The sequence below is a fragment of the Perca flavescens genome, chromosome 3 (genome assembly GCF_004354835.1).
Source record: "Perca flavescens isolate YP-PL-M2 chromosome 3, PFLA_1.0, whole genome shotgun sequence".
Classification (NCBI taxonomy): domain Eukaryota; kingdom Metazoa; phylum Chordata; class Actinopteri; order Perciformes; family Percidae; genus Perca; species Perca flavescens.
In genome coordinates, this window is record NC_041333.1 from 20,035,285 (window position 1) to 20,055,276 (window position 19,992).

At 41.3% G+C, this 19,992-nt stretch overlaps 2 protein-coding genes across 2 annotated transcripts; one reads left to right on the plus strand and one right to left on the minus strand.

Annotated features, from left to right (window-relative positions):
* The first annotated feature begins 2,062 nt into the window (after positions 1-2,062).
* Positions 2,063-7,962, plus strand: kbtbd3 (kelch repeat and BTB (POZ) domain containing 3). Its single transcript, XM_028573919.1, has 10 exons — positions 2,063-2,334; positions 2,667-2,952; positions 3,029-3,194; positions 3,835-4,017; positions 4,780-4,953; positions 5,039-5,329; positions 5,733-5,975; positions 6,101-6,391; positions 6,519-6,668; positions 7,186-7,962. The coding sequence occupies exons 2-10, from the start codon at positions 2,678-2,680 to the stop codon at positions 7,306-7,308; spliced, it is 1,896 nt and encodes a 631-aa protein (XP_028429720.1). The 5' UTR covers positions 2,063-2,334; positions 2,667-2,677; the 3' UTR covers positions 7,309-7,962.
* Positions 7,963-9,273: 1,311 nt separating this feature from the next.
* sln (sarcolipin) lies at positions 9,274-10,768 on the minus strand. The gene is made up of 2 exons (XM_028574398.1): positions 10,618-10,768; positions 9,274-10,075 (listed from the first exon to the last, which is right to left on the minus strand). Exon 2 carries the CDS (start codon positions 9,963-9,965, stop codon positions 9,870-9,872), a length of 96 nt encoding a protein of 31 aa, XP_028430199.1. The 5' UTR covers positions 9,966-10,075; positions 10,618-10,768; the 3' UTR covers positions 9,274-9,869.
* Between the last annotated feature and the right edge of the window lie 9,224 nt (positions 10,769-19,992).

Sequence of the window (19,992 nt, forward strand, 5' to 3'; positions counted from 1 at the left end):
ACTTTTAAAAGATATTCTACTAATAGATAGCCTACATAATAGATATTTTAGATGAAGGAAGATGTTCTAATTGAGACATGCATAATAACACTGTTACTTCTTTGTTCTGTTCTGTGGGTTCGCATTTTATCGATTGAGTTTTTGGTTTTTGTGCTGCTGAGAAATTGCATCAGTATGCCGTTGCATTATTACCAGGAGTGGCCTAACACGCATTGTAGTAGCTATAGTGTACGTTTACAAAAGCCTTCAGTTAGCTATGTAAGGGATAATGTAGAGCGAGGCGGTTGTTATAGCGAATACAACCCCGACAGGGTGATCAGGACCCCGACGCGAAGCGGAGGGGTCTTGAATCAGCCTGAAGGCTGACAGGGTGATCAGAACCCCGACGCGATCAGGACCCCGACGCGAAGCGGAGGGGTCTTGAATCAGCCTGAAGGGGTTGTATTCGCTATAACAACCGCCTCGCTATACATTCTCCCGCTTATTACATGGCTACTTACCAAATAAATCAATAATTTGACTAATAACTTGACAAAATATTGATTTAAATGGGAGTTTATTGATTTAAATACGATTGTATTGCTTCCACTAGAGAAAATAGTCCGTTCCGTCTCTACGGTTGGAATCCTGCGTCCATAGCAACGTAAAATTTCTGTAATGCAATCCTTCGTCTATTAGCTACTCAACACCACCTTACGGGCTGTGGTAGTAGCCGTATATTTTATGGGGTGCTGCCGTGGTGGACAAATGACCCAGCTGCTGTTTTAATCACTGCAGGAATTGACAACGTTGTAGTGAGCTAGCGGGCTAACGGCTGCTCTAATTTACATTAAACTGAACATTTCTGTTGACGGTGAAGTGAGACACGGTGAATGGCTTCTTTGGGAATATTTATGTGGACGTGTATGTCCATATTCATCTCGTTTCCTTTTTGCAGAACCGCTGCATGTTGACACACCTGTAAGTTAACGTTAAACAAGTTGCGATGTAGCGATAAGCTAACTAATTAGCGTTGTTGTCCCTACGGCTGTTACTGCGTAGCTAGCGATCATAGACGGTATAGAAAGATACTAGCGATAGACGCTCATCAAATCTGCTGTCATTGCTTGGAGGACAGAAGTTGCTCCACGTTTCCCCACTTTTTGCCACAGCTGATAGGCTAAATTATCCGGACTTCTTTCAGCGGATTGATTGATAGCTGTCCTCCAGAGTGAACAGAACTGCGTCCATGGCAACGCTCTGCTTTTGCATGGCAACGGTGTGTTATCCCAGAGACTATGGTTATCCTTAGCAGCGGTCTGTTATCAAGAAATAACAGACCGCATTCTACATTAGAATTCAAGCAAGCCATGTAATAAATGTAATCAACATGTTCAGGCAGGAAAGTGTGTTATTTGGTCAGGAGCAGCACTGTGGTGGTTGAACGGTACTGCAGAATGGCTGGAAGTTCACGTTTACCAATAATTCAGAGACTTTTGCTAGCCACAAATCTTGCTTCACAGTAAGGCGACGCCATCCAGTGGTGATGAGTTGCATTACACCACAGTGAGTCAATTTTATGAACATACACGGCCTGGATCCCTGCCTGCCTTTTTGCACATATTAGCCTACAGTTTTAGCTTTAATGTAATTTATTTGATCTATTTATTAAATATATATTCTTAATAATAAAGCCTTTCTTGTGCTGTGATGTGCATTTTTCCCCTACCACTAATAAGAAAAATGTGTCGTTTTTTAAATTAGGTATAATGTGGGAATGGTGGCTGCATTTAGTTTAATATATTGCAGGGTCCATTGCAGTTACAATTGGTAAAGGAAATACGTTATAAATAAACGACGCCTTATCTAAAGACTGAGAGCATACAAAACAAACCGCTCCAGCGAGCTACACAGACAAAGGATGTGACAGGCTGACAGCCTATTCCCGTCTGTAGTATTTGTGAACCCTATCTATCTGCAACTAATAACGGGTTTAAACCTCAAACTAGTTGGTTGTTCTAGGTGTTAAGACGCGAAATGAGCACACTCTCACCGAGTTTTTAGCCAAGACCTAAAGTTTTTAGGCGTCCAATCAGAGAGAACTACAGTTCCCAGCTGCCATTGCCCAGTCCTCTACCGCAAACAAAGAGCCGCATTCACACACACATACAACTCCAGGGCTTTTATAAAAGAGAGACACATCTCAAACAAAACAGAGCACTTTCAGCAAAAAATGATGTTACCGACTATTATAATTGCAAAAAAAGAAAAAGCTGTCCGAGTCATCGCGTGATTTCACGCTTCCGGAAGTTGGAATGGCATGAGAAAGAGAGAGCTGTCCTAGGTGCTGACACGGTAGGTAGTGCGTGCCCTGCTTCAGAATTACATACGATACCTGTATATTTCACATGTACTTCTATCATTTATAAATGACTTTTAACAGCGATACATTATTTAAGGTAGTGTGTATATCTGCATTTTGAACTGAATAATTGTGACAATACTAAATGTGCAAGACACAGATCTTTCTTAAACTGTTCTCAGAAATAATGCGTTCCTCTTTATTATCTCTACTCACCTCTCTCTGTGTCTCTTACACACAGACACACACACATATTCAGACTTAGACTCACTATATTCTGTGAAAATGCATTATGACCTACGATTATTTTCTTTTTTATTGTCAGAATTTGGGACGATGGATGAACCCCAAGAGTCATCGTCCTGTATCACCAATGCTCACAACTCCAGCAAAAGCCCCCCCAGTAGTACACCTGGCAGTACTCCACAATGCAACGGCGTACCAGAGTACCGGACCCTGCTGCAGGTGCCGGAGTCCCACGGACTCCAGCTGCTGGGGGTGCTTAGATCATTCAGGGAGCAAGGCTTGCTGTTTGACTTCATCATTAAGGTCCAGGATCACAGTTTTCCCTGCCATCGCTGTGTCCTTGCAGCATGCAGTGATTTCTTCAGGTATATCTATCTATCTATCTGTCTGTCTGTCTGTCTGCCTGCCTGTCTGTTAATATAGTAACTGCTCTGTGTTTAGGGCCATGTTTGAGGTGGATATGCGAGAGCGTGGTGATGGTTCAGTGACTTTGGGTAACCAGTGTCCGGTGGCAGTTGGTTCTTTCCTGGACTTTGCCTATTCTGGAGAGACACTCATCACTGATGGCAATGTAGACATGCTGTTTCAGCTTGCCTCTTTTCTGCAGGTAGAAATACAAACACTCTTTATTTTTTATTTTTCTTAAACATACAGTACATCTGGGCGCCTTGGTAGCTCACCTGGTTGAGCGTGCGCCCCATATACTAAGGGTCAGTCCTTACTGCAGTGGCCCGGGTTCAAGTCAGACCCGCGGCCCTTTGCTGCATGTCATCCCCCCTTTGTCTTCAGCTTTCCTATCAAATAAAGGCCAAAATAGCCAAAAAATAATCTTAAAAAAAAAAAACATACAGTACATTGTACATTTTTTTTTTTTTTTTTTGCCAAGTTTGTGCCATAACCAGCGCCTCCTTGCCAGGCTTAGGGTGTTACTAAACAAAAAGTGTTTCATTAGCATTTTGGAGCATCTATTAGCATTGGAAAACTGACAACTTTATTACTATTACTTTATAACTTATTGGTACATGAACTTTGGTGACCTCATGTAATTCCCAGCATAGCTCTTCAACCCAAACAGAGGTCTAATCAAGCAAGCGAAAACACTTGTGTGGGTGTTACAGGGCCTTCATTCAACTAGATTAACACTAACAGATTAATACAAGATTAACAGTTATTAAAGAAACAGTTCTTTAATAAGATACTTTGCTCTAAATTGCAGTTTTTTTAATATGTATTGTATGTGTCCTCAGGTGTCAGTCTTGTCCCAAGCGTGCAGCAACTTCCTGATAGGAACCATGGATCTTTCTAATTGTCTGTGCCTCCTCTCCCTCGCTGAGGCCTACGGCTCGGCCTCTCTCCTGCAAAGAGCCAACGAGTTTGTGGTTCAAAACTTCTCTGACCTTTCCAAAACCCAGGACTTTCTGGATATGCAGGTGCTGCTTGAGAAGGGCAAGATAAGGAAGTTATTTTATCAGAGAAGCTGAGGTTAATATAAGGATGAATGTTGGGTATTTGTTAAGAAAGCCATACGTTCCTTTAATTAGTTTACACCTTGATTATATATTATGAATGTAGTCTGCATTCTGTCTGCCTGAGCAATGACTTTAACCAGTTTTTGCTCATTCTCAGTAATTAAAACGGCAGCTCATAATCATATTTCATAGCTAGTAAACTGTAACTCTTGATCCAACTCTTGGTGATTTATCTAATGTTAAAGAAGGGAGGTTGAGAAAAATGACAGCATCCATTTTAAATGGCCTTTAAAAAAAATATAGCGACATTTGTCAATATGTTTCAGGTGTCTTAGCCTCTTAGCCTCTTAAATCTTCCACATGTGGAGAAACAAAAAAGGTTATGATTTAGATATAAGATATAGCATTTTTTATTTAATGAAAGGATTTAAAATGATTTCATTAGGTTTTTAAATGAAAGTCATGGATAAAAATGGGGCCTCTTTTATGTCAAACATAAAACGTAAAAAAAAACTTATCTTATTTGTAAACACAGGGCATAACATTGTTCCCATAATTACACTTAAGAAATTATAAAGTCTGGCCCTGAAGGCCTTTTGTGGGACCTTTCTTAGTAATAATAGCGTAAAAAGTGATTTTGATTTGACAAGATACCCATCCTGCGTACATCAAAAAGCCTGACTGAACTTACTCAGTATTTAATATTTCAATTGCTTCTTATAGGTGAATGTGTTGGAGTCATGCCTAAGGTCTGACGCTCTAAACGTGCCCAGTGAGGAGGCGGTGGTGATGTCTCTTCTTAGATGGACACGCCATGATCTTTCGAGAAGACAAAAACTGTTGCCAGGCTTGTTATCTCTAACCAGACTCCACCATCTTCCTGCAACTGTAATAAAGGTATGAACACACTGCATGTGCAGGATTTTTGATTTTATATGTAATTGTCTCATCCTCCTGTGTCACCCCTCACCTTCTCTGTCAGACTCTGCGTGACTCAGACTCTCTCCTCTGCAATGGTGAGTCCTGTCTTGCCTTGCTGTCAGAGGCTCAGAGCAGGCAGGATCAGTACAACGGCCTGCTCTCCGATGCCAGGCCAGCCACCACGCAAAGCTACATCTATATCCACAAGACGGAGGAGAACGGAGAGATCCGCCACACCTTCTGCTACTGTCTGGAAACAGACCGGTGGAAAGAACTGGGAACAGGGCATGGAGAGGTGACAGCTACTATGCCAAACCCACCGGGATCGTACATTACCAGCTTTGCTGAGAAGGTACGTTTTAGGAGTCCTGCAGCTGTTTAGAGCAGTGGTTCCCAAACTGTTTGCGTTGTGTCCCTTCACAATCAAGCAAGCTCAACTTGTGACCCCTTATTACAAGTTATAGCCTTGGTGTGGGCATAGCTTATGAGCAGTTCAACCAAAGAGTAAGTGTGTGGGGGTGGTTTGGAATTAATAATGCAACTAGACATTTTTATCATGGTTTCATTACATTACATTACATGTCATTTAGCTGACGCTTTTATCCAAAGTGACTTTCAATTAAGTGCTTTCAACGTTGAAGGTGCAAACTCCAGACAACAAGTAGTGAGTGCAAGTACATTAGCTTTAAATGAGCACGCTCTCCGTTATAGCTTACAAAAGTTCCTGATCTTCTCGTCTTTCCGCTGGATCTAAGATATTTGTGACAGGTGGTTGCCGGGGGAACTGTTGCCGGGCAATACGTCTCCATGTGGCCGAGCCGTTCCATTACGCCACGGACGAGGTTTGGTGCTTCTGTCCTGTTACCCTAACCTGCACGCCTGCACCTGCCATGCTGAAGCCCAGAACCACACACACAGCTGTAACTTGCCTGGACCGAGTGTATGTCATTGGAGGACGGACCACAGGATCCAGAGGGGGAGCTCCCAGTCTGCTGGAGGTAACAGTGTCTCTTTAATGTACAATTGAGACCATATTGTTGGTTCAGATGTTCTTTCATTACTAGATTATTAAGTGTGGATGTTTATGTGCAGTTCAGTCATTCTTTTCTATCATATATTCTAGGTAGAGTATTATAACCCTCTGACCCAGACCTGGAGCTCTGTCAGCCCGCTGCCAACTGCCATCTTCTACCCTGAGGCCAGTGTTTGTGGCAGTGTTATCTATACACTGGGGTCAGAGGTGGAGATCACAGACTCCTTTAACCCCTCACTGGACTGCTTCTTCTGCTATGACGCCCAGCAGGACCAGTGGAGCCGCCTGGTGGCAGAGTTTGGCCAGTTCTTCCACGCTACACTGGTCAAGGCGGTGTCAGTTAACAATACACTGCACCTCTGTGACCTGTCCACTTACAAGGTGAGCCATCAGGGCACTGATGAACGAATGAGTTGCCAGTCATTAAACAGGCTTATGCAGTTTTACTAGCAGGACTGTTTACATAGTGAAAAACAGAGTTCAAAGTGTGACTTTTTTCCCTATCCAGGTCTACAGTTTTTGTCCAGAGACCTGTGTGTGGAAGGGTGAAGGGTCATTTGAGTGTGCTGGGTTCAATGCCGGAGCAGTGGGTATGAGAGACAGAATCTACATCCTGGGTGGAGACTATTCACCGGACGAGATCACTGATGAAGTTCAGGTATGATAACCTTTACATTCAGAGAAGCTGCCCTAATTTGACTTTTATTGGTGGTGTTCTAAGTCATGGTTTCATGAGCTAAGGGTGGAGGCCACTTGATATCTAAAATATATGCCAGTATGTCTCTATGTGTGTACTGCATGTGTACAGTATGTTATGAGTATATTACTACTATAAATGTATCACCATTACACAATGAGGAGGAATGTATGTGAGAGAGGGGATGAATGTAGGAGCCCAGGAGACGGTAGAGATGGTAGATGTATAGACAGGATGGAATAAGAGAGGGGATAAAGGAGGGATGATCAGATAAATAGTGAAAGGAAAGGGGGTAGGGAGAGTGGGTTGAGATAACATACAAACAGGAGAGGATGGGTTAGCCAGAGGTGTGGCCCTGCTCCAAAATCTTCATTTAAAGTTAATGTATTGCTGAAGATGTGATCATTTATACCCTTTGTTTTTTTGGGGCAGAGGGTATTCCTCCTCTAAGATCTGTGTTTTCTTGGGGCCTGTACAGGTGTACCACAGTGGGAGGAGTCAGTGGGAGGAAGTGGCTCCCATGCCCAGAGCGCTCACTGAGTTCCACTGCCAGCTCATCAGTTTCAACAGATACAAAGATCCGTGGGGTGACACAGCATGATACACAGCAGACACACGCTCATCAGCACATGTGAGTGGTTATATATGTGTGTGTTAACTTACATGTATCATTGATGTATGCAACTACCCACAAGTCCTTAACTTTGTATGTGGGAAGCACCTGCTGTCATTTGTTGTGTCAATCAAAATGCGGTCTCTCCCATGGAGGAACCCTATTGAGAAGAAGACTATTTTAGAAATCCTATTTTAGTAGCTGAATATTTTTTCTGCTTCGTATGTTTTAAAAGGAGAATTTCCCCAAAGAGAAGAACTCACAGTATCTGTACATTAATCAGCTCTTCTACAGCTCACATATAGAAAAAGGAGACTTTGTTATGTAACACTTTGAAGCTCCATTGACACAGCCTTCAGGAGGGACTCACCCGCGCCCCTGCGCTGCGTTCCTGCTGCGCCGCGGTTTTGTTCCGTCCTCCGCCACGTGCCATACCACACTGCGTCTGAGAAGCAGAGCGTCTTGCCTGCCCAACTCGCGGATTGTATTGTATGTATTGTCTCTAGTATTCAAAAGAACAATCACGTGTTTATTAAGCTAGTATCTGCCTTCCACTCCATGCACTCCTCTAATCAAACTCCATGCCTTCTCTTTTCTGGCGTTGGATCTGTGATGTCCAGTGTTGTAGTCAAGACCACCTAAACCGAGATCAAGTCAATACCAAGACCAGAGTGTAGGGGGGTTGTTAACAGTAACACATTTCAAACTAGAAATGAGTCAAGTTTTTGGTTGCATTTGAAGCAGGAAGTTGTACATCCAGTCACAGTAATGATGTAAACACATAAATCAGATGATACACAGGCAATTTAGTGATATCCATGCAGTTGTGGTCTTGAGCGGTCTTGAAATAAAATATTGAGTCCTCTTTATCTGAGACCGAGACAAGACCGAGTAAAAATGTGGTCGATTCCGAGACAAGACCGAGACCTTCGTCTTGAGACCGATCTCGAGTACTACAACACTGGCTGATATAATTACAGTATCTCACAAAAGTGAGTACACCCATCACATTTTAGTAAATATTTCATTGTATCTTTTAATGGGATAACACTGAAGAAATTACACTTTGCTACAATGTAAAGTATTAAGTGTACAACTTGTATAACAGTGTAAATGTGCTGTCCCCTCAAAATAACTCAACACAGTCATTAATGTCTAAACCGCTGGCAACAAAAGTCAGTACACCCCTATGTTAAATTCCCATAGAGGCAGGCAGATTTTTATTTTTAAAGGCCAGTTATTTCATGGATCCTAGGTTTTGACATAAATGCAGATATAAAAAAAATTCACTCACGCCTCTGGGACATGCCGCTTTGCGGGTGGTGGAATGTCAAGTATTGACTTGAATGGCGGCGATTGCTCGCAGGGGCCGCGGCTTCCAGAACGGAGCGCAGACGTGCCCGGTGGATTATAGGGGTTTTATGTGTCCTCAGTTTTGCATCCTGAACGCATCAAATTATTTTGTTCTGGTAACATTACACAACACACCTGACCTCATAAGACCTTTTCAGCACACATTATTTTGTAATATTTTTAGGTAAGGGTCCTATAAGTGGGTCTGTCATGTGGGACGTTCTTTCTTAGTTGTTTTTTTTTCTAGCTGATGGAGACCTGCTCATATATATTACACTATTTATAACTCAACTAAAATAATTTCATGACAATACTGTCTAAATTATCTGGGTAAATTTTCCTAAACATCTTTTTCTTTATTCTGTTCCATGCATGCCCTGTTTCTCCTCTCGTGATATATAATTCTACATGTGATCAATACACAGATCACCTGATAATCTTCAGTAACTGCTTGTTTGATGAGACTTATGTAACCATAGAGAAATACTCTGTTGCTTCAAAGAATACAATAACTTAACAATAAGAAAAACATGGGCTTCATGGTGTAAGTCATGAATGCATACAGTATGTTTGTGTTTTAAAACAGAAAAATAATCCAACAAATGAAAGACTGTTTAATGTCAAGAAGTAAACATAAACATGTTTCATTATTTGTGTTGGTGTCTTATTCTTTGAGTAGATACAGTCTCTACACTTGACACATGCATCACTAAGTAAATGTATCAAATGGTTCAATGTATCAAAGGTACACAGTGACAGGTATAAACTACTGTTTATAGTGACATTGCAGTGTGTTTTTATAGCTGTCACTTTGAAGGAAAAACTAGAGCCTAAAACTCCTGTTTATTTATTTTTTTTACACCCTCCCATCTTGACTGTGACTTCCCATTTGGCTCTTGCCAAAGATTCAAGGCCACATAAAAAAAAACACATCAGAATACAAATACTGATCCAAGACTAGTTTGTCATTGACAATCTGCCCTGTCTGCAGCAATCACATGGCAATCAAATACAAACTAGAGTTCTGGACCAAACCAGTGCTCATCGAATAAAAGAATGAAAAGATGTAAACACTGTGTCTAAACAAGAATCAATCAGCAGCAAAGTCCTACAGTTACCATGCTGGCTTCCCTTCACACACATATCTCTCCATGTCCACTGCCTCTCATTCATCTCCGCTCTTGTTGCGCCATGGTTCAGTCCTGGTAAACTTTCACCAGCAGCCACATCAGCAGCACAGTGATTAAGACGATCATAAAGTTGAGGAACAGCTCCTTCGCCGAGCGGTCCATGGTGATATCACACCAGAGGAGAGGAAGACGAAGGAAAGGAGACAAGGAGGAAAGATGCAGATGTGTTGGATGTATTTTATAAGAGGTGTGGCTGGTCCTGGACCTGAGAGCTGCAGAGAGAATATGAGCAATGAAAGAAATAACACAGGTATGACCAAGGCAAATAAGATGGTATTTAGGTGTATAAGTGTGTGTGTGTGTGTGTGTGTGTGTGTGTGTGTGTGTGTGTGTGTGTTCAGTGGCACGTGCTGTTTGCGTGTGTGCATGTTTGTTGCCTGTGTTATACATTCGATGGATGGATCAGCCACTTCTCAGGCGGGTAGTTTCACAGATCAGTCACTCAACAGGGAGAGGTGCTAGAATAACCCCTCATATACATACATGGAACACGACGCACACACCCACAAAGCATACTTAATAATACACTAACAACACACACATGACCAGGTTCAAAGTACTGCAGTGAAAAATGTATTCCCATGAAAGATCACCTTTCCAAAGTCCCTTTACACTTAGTCAATGTAATATAATGTCAATTACAGAATTTTTCAAAAAGGTTTTGATTGGATTATTAGCTGACATTATTCTTCCAACAATGACAACCTTATTCAGAATGATAACACCAAATCAAATATATTCAGTGAACTGTTACCTTTCTATGAACAAGAAGAAGATGAAGCAGATGTTCTTATGTGTTCCAGTAGTACTTGACCTCTGATAACTTCTTAACTTCTTCTTCTGGAAACGTCTCTATTGTAGCACTTCTTCTCTGCAGCATCTATTAGCAGCTGACCTTCCTGCTGTTGTCCAGCTCTCTGTGGTCGCCAGGGGCAGGGCCAGCTCCTAAAGTAGCCATCCGAAGTGGACCGCCCATGTTTCACATACAGACAGACTGATGTCACGCACCAACTAAACAACCAATAGAGTGTGGTATTTTCCACAATCTCATCCACTGGTTTGTCCCCCATCTATACCCATACAGTCTCTCTCTCTCTCTCTCTCTCTCTCTCTCTCTCTCTCACACACACACACACACACACACACACACACACACACACACACACACACACACACACACACACACACACACACAGAAACACAACAGAGGAGGGATTTAGGGTTATTTATAAAACATTATTGCAGATACTAGGTGGATTACAGTTGTTCCAAACACAATACTCACATCTTCTGATGGATATAGGAAACTGTAACAGTATCAGTCAGTATCTGGGTATGAGCTATGCACTGGGGGAAAGAAGAATAACAGAGTGACCTCTCCAAAATGCAACACTGGAGACATGTAGGTTTAAATCCAACTGATGCCACAATTCATCATGCTGTCTTCCCTGTAATAGAGAAACTTTCCAAAAAAAGGAATTAATTAATTAATTTAATCAGTATGATGGCATAAACAGTCCCTTCTGCCACTGCACTTAAGTTACTTTCAATATTCTTTGTGGCTGCTGGAAATACCACGACAGCCAGGAAAGACAATAAAAGGATGTGTAGGTCATGTGGCAGCGTTGCATGTAGAGGCTGGCACCCTTGCTAAATCGGTTTCTTTTAACTGATGGATAGACAGACACAGGCAGCCGGGCTAAATCAGATTCTGCTCCCCTGAGTGAAGTGCAGACAGGCTGATAGGCAGTGAGGCACCAATATGTATATTCAGCGCTGGGAAAAGTAGGTTATGTTTTCTCTATTATAGAATGTCTCCTGACCAAATTTTATATCAGACTTGGACCAACAAATCCCCATGTGAATATTTGATTGATACCTCTCTTATGCATGTATGTATGTATGGTAAATAAGGAGTTCTTTGCAAAGGTAGCAAAATCCATCTACCAGCACCTTGTTTATTTTTATTTTTTAAATCTGTACAAAAAGTGTAAAAATGACAAGCTGTGGTTTCACGGGGGTTTAATGGGCAATTATTTTGGACTGGATTTTGTGTCTCCACCATGAGTTTGCCGGACTTCAGGAGGTCACTGCTCCCAGCCATATTCCTGCACATAACACACCTGTAAAACCACATCTTTGTTTTTTTACTGTCATGGCCACAAGTGCCATTGATTGGTTGTTATTCTCTAGAGGGTGGGCCTTGAGGGTCAGAGAAGAGTAAAAAGAGAGAAGAGTGGTGTGCTATGGAGAGCCTTCCTGTTGAGACCGTGATGGACAATGACTGAGAACCCTCATCCATTTAGTGTTTTTGTTTAGTCATCCTATTTCTTAACCTAAATTAACTGAAACTGACTATGTGCTACCAGTACTACCTGTGTTGGGACAGTACAGATTTAACAACTAAGATATAATGTGTTCATTAGTAGGCTTTAGAGGTACTGGAACCTTTCTGGACAGATCTAGGCTAGCTGCTTCCGGTGTTAAGCTAAGCTGTTTACTGTGCAGTTATGAGAGTGGTATCAATCTTCTCATCTAACTCTCCACCAGAAAGCAAACAAGTGTATTTGCCAAAACGTGACTATAAAGCATTCTTTTCACTCTCTTGTGGTTGTGTATATGCATTGTACTCTTACATTATTCCTCTGTTATGTTATGTTGGCACTAAGAAAGGGATTTTGACAGTTCACCACAGTGAACCTTTCAGCTCATCTCACACTTGACAGCTGCTTAAAATGGTGTTATCTCTGAACTAATGTTAAACCCCCTTGACACACACACCTTCTCGCAGACGGGTCATAGCAGGACTCTGTATGAGCTCGGCTCCCTTGAACCTTTCCATCACAGGATTCCAAGGTCATTCCCAGAGGATTTAACAGATCAAAACGGCTGCCATTTTATCTCTCTGCTGCCCTGCCAGCATTGGACCAATAGCTATTTGAACCAGGGATTCCCATTGTCACATAGATCTAGCACTGGGGTGATTGAATAAAGCGGGGCGAGGTGTGCAGGCATCTCTGTGCGGGGTGGACCACAGCCCACTGTGACAGCTGTGTGTGTGTGTTTAAGATAGAAAAGCGGGGCAGGGTTACCCTCTAAATCAGTGGAGAGACAGAGGGGTGTCAACAAGGCCTCAGAGACACCATTCCACACATTCTGGGGTGCTATGTTTGTGTGTGCGTGCGCGTGCGTGCATGCGTGTCTGTGTGTAAGTATGTGTGAGTGTAGGCTATGTGCAGATATGTGCATGCAATAAGACTGCAATACTATTTATAATCTAGTTTGGTGACAATTTCATGCTTGCCAGCTGTGAATGTTATGGCAAAAATAAAAAAATAAAGTTGACAAATCAAATCATCAATAATATCAATAGTATCTCTCTACAGCAACCAATGTATGCCAGGAGTCAATTAGTTTATTAGCATAAAGATGGAAAGTAAGAGGAAAACAGCTAGCCTTAAGGTCAATAATTGATAATTGATATATTGTTTGTTTAATTCTTACAAAAACCAAACTGTGACAATGACAATTTGAGGTTTTGCTTCCAGTCTTTATGCTAAGCTAATCGCCTGCTGGCTAAAGCTTCATATCTAATGTACAGACACAAGAGTGATATCAATCCTAAACACAAGATTAATTCAATTTATTAATCTTATTAACAATCTTAATAGGCAGGCAACACTTTGCCTTTACACTCAATATGAAGCTAGAGCCAGGAGGCGATTGGCTTAGCTCAGCATAAAGACTGGAAGAAGGGGGAAACCGCTAGCATGGCTCTGTCCAAATGTACCAGTGCCTCTAAAACTCTCTAATGAAATATTAATATTTTGTTTAATCCGTATAAAAAACAAACATTGGGTTTTGCCTCCAGTCTTTTTGCTAAACTAAGCTAAACGGCTGCTGGCTATAGCTTCATATTTTGTGTACAGACATTAGTGGTATCTATCTTCTCATCTAACTCGGCAATAGGGCAACTAAACATATTTTCTAAGATGTCGAACTATATAATGTCTAAGCTCGAAAGCTGGCATTTCCATACAGTTGTTAAAAAGTCATGAATTACACGAATGCACGCACGCATGCACGCACACACACACACACATACACACACGACTCCCCATTAATATTTTGGCTCGTTGTAATATTATGTTTGAACATCAGATCTGCTGCCAAAGACCTCAACTAACTATATTCTTTTTAGCTGCCAATTAGTCAATGAATAGACTGATCTTTTACATTCTTCAGTGCTACAGCATGATGGGTCTTCTCTTTTTTCTTTTACATTTTAAATGTTGTGGTTACACATCATCTTTAAATTGGCCCTCATGAGCAAAAATATTTCAGTCTAGGAAAAAAGAGGTCATGAATGAAACAGCTGATATATGTCCTTTTACCTGTTTTCATCACCTTAGTTTTTTTGACTCACATTTTCTTCAAGAACAGACAGATATGTGCTTGTTTAATTCCCCAGAGATCAGAATCACTATTTTAGAAGGATCTAGTTTCTTTTTCTGCCCATCTCTGTCATGCAGTCTCCAGCTAATTAGAATACAAAGATGCCAGCAACAGAAGTTTGGCCTCTGGCTACTGGCCCTGAATATCAAAGGGTGATGGCATGCCTCAGGGTACACAAGTGGTTCCACTCTAGTTCTCACCATTACACTGTTTTTTTCAGAGCTTGGCTGAGGTTTGAGGTGAAACTGCCCTTGAACACAAATATCCTCATAATCTCCATGTTCATAACCTGAAAGTGATTTTTCCATTTTGTAGAACGTTGACACTCATTGTTCACAAGTTCATGAATGGCTGACCAACTCTGAAATATATAGTTAAATTTAGACGTATAAGATAAGATTGAAAGTTTGTCTGGAAACAGTTGTTGAGTAACAAATCTCACTACAAGGTCCAGCTTTTCATTCTGGCATGATCTTCATTAGCATTAGGATCATTCATCAGCTACTAAGTGGACTTTGTGGTAAGATTGTATTCTCAACTGCTGTTTCCAATGTCATAAATGAACATTGAACCTCATATTTTAAGCCAGCTTGCATGAGAAGTCCTTAAAGTGCTCAGAAGGAAATGGAAAATTGAAATGTTCAAGTACAAGTAGGCTAACTGCACCATGTGCTGGGGAAGATTGTGTGTTTGAAAGCTTCAGATCAGCTACTAAATGGAGCGTGGTTTTTTCAACTATTTACAAGACATTTAGGAAGTCAGATTGACTGGATCGCAACAAAATTGTCCATCAGACATAGACAGAAAATACTGATTAAAATGGAAGCAGAATAGATTCCTGCCTTTTAAATTAACCCATCTTGCCCTGTTATTGTGTACACTGGATACAAATGTTAAGTGTTGCTAAGAAAATGGGTGGCAAAAGTTTTATCCCTGGCAGGTACTGTCCCTGATTAATTCCCTAACAAATGTACCTGACTCATGTCTCTGGCTAACCAACGCTCATTAAAGAGTTTTTATTTATTAGACTTGTTTTGTTGTTATGATGCCGGAGAGGGCAGCCATGGTCTCCTGTCTGACCAGCTGTTGTTTTGTAGCCTAAACTGAGCGTGCTGTTAAGACGACAAAGGGTTCCCACTGGCCAGCAGCTCAGCCTAGGACTGTAATTACTGAGATGGCTGAGGACAGGTGAGGGCTTCATTACACAACACAGCCATGTATAATTGCACACAATGACGCACAGATTTTTCATGCTCCCAAACACATATAAAGACCACATCCAGTCCATGCATGCTGTAACACACTCCCACCCAAAGGAGCTGCTGTCATGAATCTGGCTGTAGAGGAATACATACACAGGATCTGAGCTAATAGACTCAATTGAGGGAGGAAGCAGACAGAGAGCAGCAACCTGGGCAGAAAAAAACAATAGACAGAATAGATCAATTACAGTTTAGCAAAATGCCTAAATGTGATCAGCATCTGCTCTGATGTGTAGGGTAATGTGTTTTGTTAAAAAGGATGCATAAGAAGTATGCCATTTATTAGCCCATTGTGATACTCTTTTATTCTAATAATACAAGAGTATCCTCAGTTGCTAGAATTTGAGTGCAGTCTGATGATGGATGAATGAAACGGATGAAAATGGAATGGCAAACAGTCTCCTCGGGATAGTTATCCTATATAGGCCTACTTAGATTTGTATCCCTTAGTATCAAGTAAAGCAGGGCCTATAGAATGATCCCTAGAGCATTTTTGTCTGTCTTTTGTTGGGAGATTAGGAAGGCATGCGGCATGGATTTGCCATCAGGGTTTAGGTCCTATATAATGGAGCTGCTGGGCAAAACAATGAATGTCAGTAAGGCTTGGATACCAAAGATGGGTAGCTGAGAAGAGAAAAGAGAAGGACAACTTAAACAATGTATCATCAACTAGACACTATAGATACATACCGCAACAGAACAATATGTCCCTGCTGGCTAGGGAATAAAGAGCAGTATTACCCGGGAAGTACAAACACCAAACATTATTACAATTAGGGGTGGAAATCACCAGAGGCCTTACGATACGATATCATCACGATACTTATGTCACAATACGATATTATTGCGATTTCAAACATATTGCAATATATTGCAATTCATTACCTTTTTTCCAACTTCAAATTTTTCCCAATTTCAAATAATGTCCCCAAAAGGAAACTTTGTCAACATCTGTTTTATCTAAAAAGATACATTTCTCTGTTTGTTCATCTCACTTCAATTGCATTGCTGCAAAATCAGATTGTCAAGCAGACAAACTGACCAACACATATAGAATAAAATATCGATACTTGGCGTCTGTGTATGAATACAGTATTGCCACAGAAAATATTGCGATACTATGCTGTATCGATTTTTTCCCCCTCCCCTAATTACAATCTTACGAAAAACACACTAATGAATAACAAGGATAGTTACTTATATTTATGGCCTGCAAACACATTACAAAAGGGTACACACGACCAGTGGAAAATAGAGTGAAACTACAATTGAGCAGACCTTTTTTATTGAAACAAATCAATGCTGCCACGCACAGGTATAATGGCTGCACATTGCACTACTAACTCATGCAAAACAGCCACCGTTAATGTTATTAGTTCCTCTTGTGTTTTTTCTTATTTGTTAAGTCAAAATATGTGCTCTTAAAAGGGTTTCAAAGGAGCCCCAAAAAGGAGAAACTGTGCTGGGTAATTGATCAAGCATTAGTGTTTGTAAGGTGGGCGGTAGAGCTGAGGTGTACGCGGTTGTTGAATAGTGCCTAGTTAGTTGCTTGTAATATACATTTACGGTGTTTGTGTGGTTGGATATTGGTTTAGGACTGAGTATTGTCAGGAACAGTTAGTAGGAAGATCGGCCGACGGCCTGTATAGGTCCGGTATCGGTTTTTCTGCTTTGTTCTTTGCAAACTCTGTCAAGATGGCAGGGACGGAGATTGACGGTGGCGAAAGTAGTATGTTGAGTGAGGAGGAAGAGAGAAGGGAGAGTGATTGGAACGAGGTAGTGAATAGAACAAGGAAGGAGAGTGGTAGGAAAAGGAAAAAAGAGCAGACTGGCGCTAGTGGGTCAGATAATGATGGGAGAGACGTTGGGGGGAGAGGTCAGAACACTGGAGTGACTAATATGGTGGTGAGATTTGAGGAAGAAGGGGGAGTGAAGAAGTTTGATCCTCTAAAGTTGACACAAATCATTCAAAGGCAAGTTGGTGAGGTGAGGTATGCGAGGGTTTTGGGGGAGGGGAATTTGCTAATAGGCTGTAATACAGAAGAGGAGGTGGAAAAGGTGAAAAAATTGACTAGCGTTGAGAAAGTTAAGATATCCCGGGTTGTACAGGTTGGGGAAAAGAGGTTCAGTGGATGTAAGGGGGTGGTTTTTGGGATTTCCCTAAATGTCAGTATGAAGGTATTGATGGAGAACTTGAAGGTGAGGAGTAATTCTATAAAGAGTGTGAGGAGACTGACCGCTGGAGTGGAAAAAAGGGAAACTGAAGGTATCATGATAGAGTTTGAGGGAGAGTTGCTACCTAAGGAGGTGTATCTTGGCTTTCTGAAGTATAATATTAGAGAGCCTATGAGGTGTTTCAATTGTCAGGAGTTTGGGCATGTGGCTAGAATGTGTAAAAGAAAGTGGAGATGTACCAGGTGTGGTGGGGATCATGAGTATGGAAAGTGTGGAGAGGGTGTGAAACCAAGGTGCTGTAATTGTGGATGCAGTCACAGCGTTGCTTATTGGGGTTGTGAGGTGTTGAAAAAGGAGGTGGAGGTGCAACAGATAAGGGTAAGGGGAAAAGTTTCATATGCTGAGGCAGTCAAGATGGCAGGCCAGAAAAGACAGGTGGAAGGGGAAGGTGGCAGAGAGATAGAAGCAGCAAAAGAACAGCAGGAGAAACAGAAAGTTTGGAGAGAGAAAAACTTGGTAACGTTTATAGCGGGAGTTATTAATGCGACTTGTGAGATTAAATCTAAAACTGAACGGATTCAGATTATTGTGAAAGCAGCAGAACATCATTTGGGTATGAGAGGGTTAAAATGGGAAAAGGTGAATGATGAGCTTAGAGTGCAATCTGGCCAAGAGGTAATGTGTTTGAGTTGATATTAATAGTGTTGTTAATTCTACAATGGAATGCAAGGAGTTTATTATCGAATGGACAAGATTTCAAGCAGTTTATTGTAAGTAGGAGAGATAAACCAGACATTGTTTGTGTTCAAGAGTCCTGGTTACTTCCTAGTCTAGACTTTATTTTATATGGGTATTTGGCGGTGAGAAGAGATAGAAGAGACGGGAGAGGTTGTGTCACTTTTATAAAACAAGGCCTTCCTTATAGCGTACTGGGTATAGGGAATGAACAATAATATGTGGTAGTGAAGGTGTGGGCTGTGGAAATGGAGTTGGTAATTGTAAATTATTATAATCCCTGCAAGAGATTAGAGTTACGCTTACTTGAGCAGGATAGTAGGAACATTATGTGGTGCGGTGATTTTAATGGGCACAACATGTTGTGGGGGAGTGATAGCACAGATAAAAATGGACTGGTGCTTGAGGAGCTGTTAGATGAGAGGAACCTGGTTTGTTTAAATGATGGTAGTAAAACAAGAATAGATATTACGGTGGGTAAAGAATCTGTGCTTGATCTCACATTTGTATCTAATACTATAGCACCAATATGTGATTGGTTTGTGTATCAGGAAGGGACTATAGGAAGTGATCATTATCCAATCTGGTGTAAGATAAATGTTAATACCTCGTTGGTTAGCGAAGGATCGGGTGAGAAATGGATCCTTGAAAAGGCAAATTGGGGTAAATTTTTGCAGGTCAGCGACAAATGTCTAAATCAGGCCAATGCAGAAATGTCTATAGCGTCACTTGACAGTTACATAAAGCAAGGCATAATATTGGCAGCATTGGAATCCATTCCTAAAAGTAAAGGTAGTAAGAAGAGGAAAGTAGTGCCATGGTGGGATGATGAGTGTAAGGAAGCTGTGAGGAATAGAAACAGGGCTTTCAGAATAGTGAAACGGACTCATAATTTTCAGCATATGATACAATACAAGCAAGCTCAGGCTGTAGTGCGGAGGACAGTGAGACATGCTAAAAGGTCACATTGGAGGAATTATTGTGATACAATTGGTAGCACAACGCAAGTGGGTGAGGTGTGGAGTATGATAAAAAAGATGGGAGGTGATAGAAGGGAGTGGAGTTACCCAGTTCTGACTGAAAGGGATGTGACAGCAGTAACTAATAAGGAAAAGGCAGAGTTGATGGCAGTTACATTTGTTAAAGTGCATAGCTCGGATAATTTGTCTGTAGCTGAGAAAAGAGGTAGAGGAAAAACAAAAGCGGACAACATGGAGGCTCTATGCCGGAAAGTTAAGTGTGATGGTGATGGTCTGAGTGTCCCTTTCAGTATGGGGGAATTGAGGAAAGTACTGGATAAGTCGGGTATGACTGCGCCTGGTAAAGATGAGGTTTGTTATAGTATGATAAAGCATTTAAAATCTGATGGCTTGGAGAAATTATTGTTGTTATATAACAAAGTTTGGAAGGAGGGTAACATGCCAGAGAGTTGGCAAGAGGCGTTGATTGTACCAATACGGAAACCAGGTAAAAATTCAAGCAGGCCTGGGAATTATAGGCCA

Excerpts from the sequence above, each read along its gene's own strand:
- kbtbd3 (XM_028573919.1), top strand. The coding sequence starts at position 2,678 with ATGGATGAACCCCAAGAGTCATCGTCCTGTATCACCAATGCTCACAAC. Across the intron at positions 4,954-5,038 it reads TTCCTGCAACTGTAATAAAG|ACTCTGCGTGACTCAGACTC; the intron begins GTATGAACACAC and ends CTTCTCTGTCAG. Across the intron at positions 6,669-7,185 it reads AGATCACTGATGAAGTTCAG|GTGTACCACAGTGGGAGGAG; the intron begins GTATGATAACCT and ends GGGCCTGTACAG.
- sln (XM_028574398.1), bottom strand. The coding sequence starts at position 9,965 with ATGGACCGCTCGGCGAAGGAGCTGTTCCTCAACTTTATGATCGTCTTA.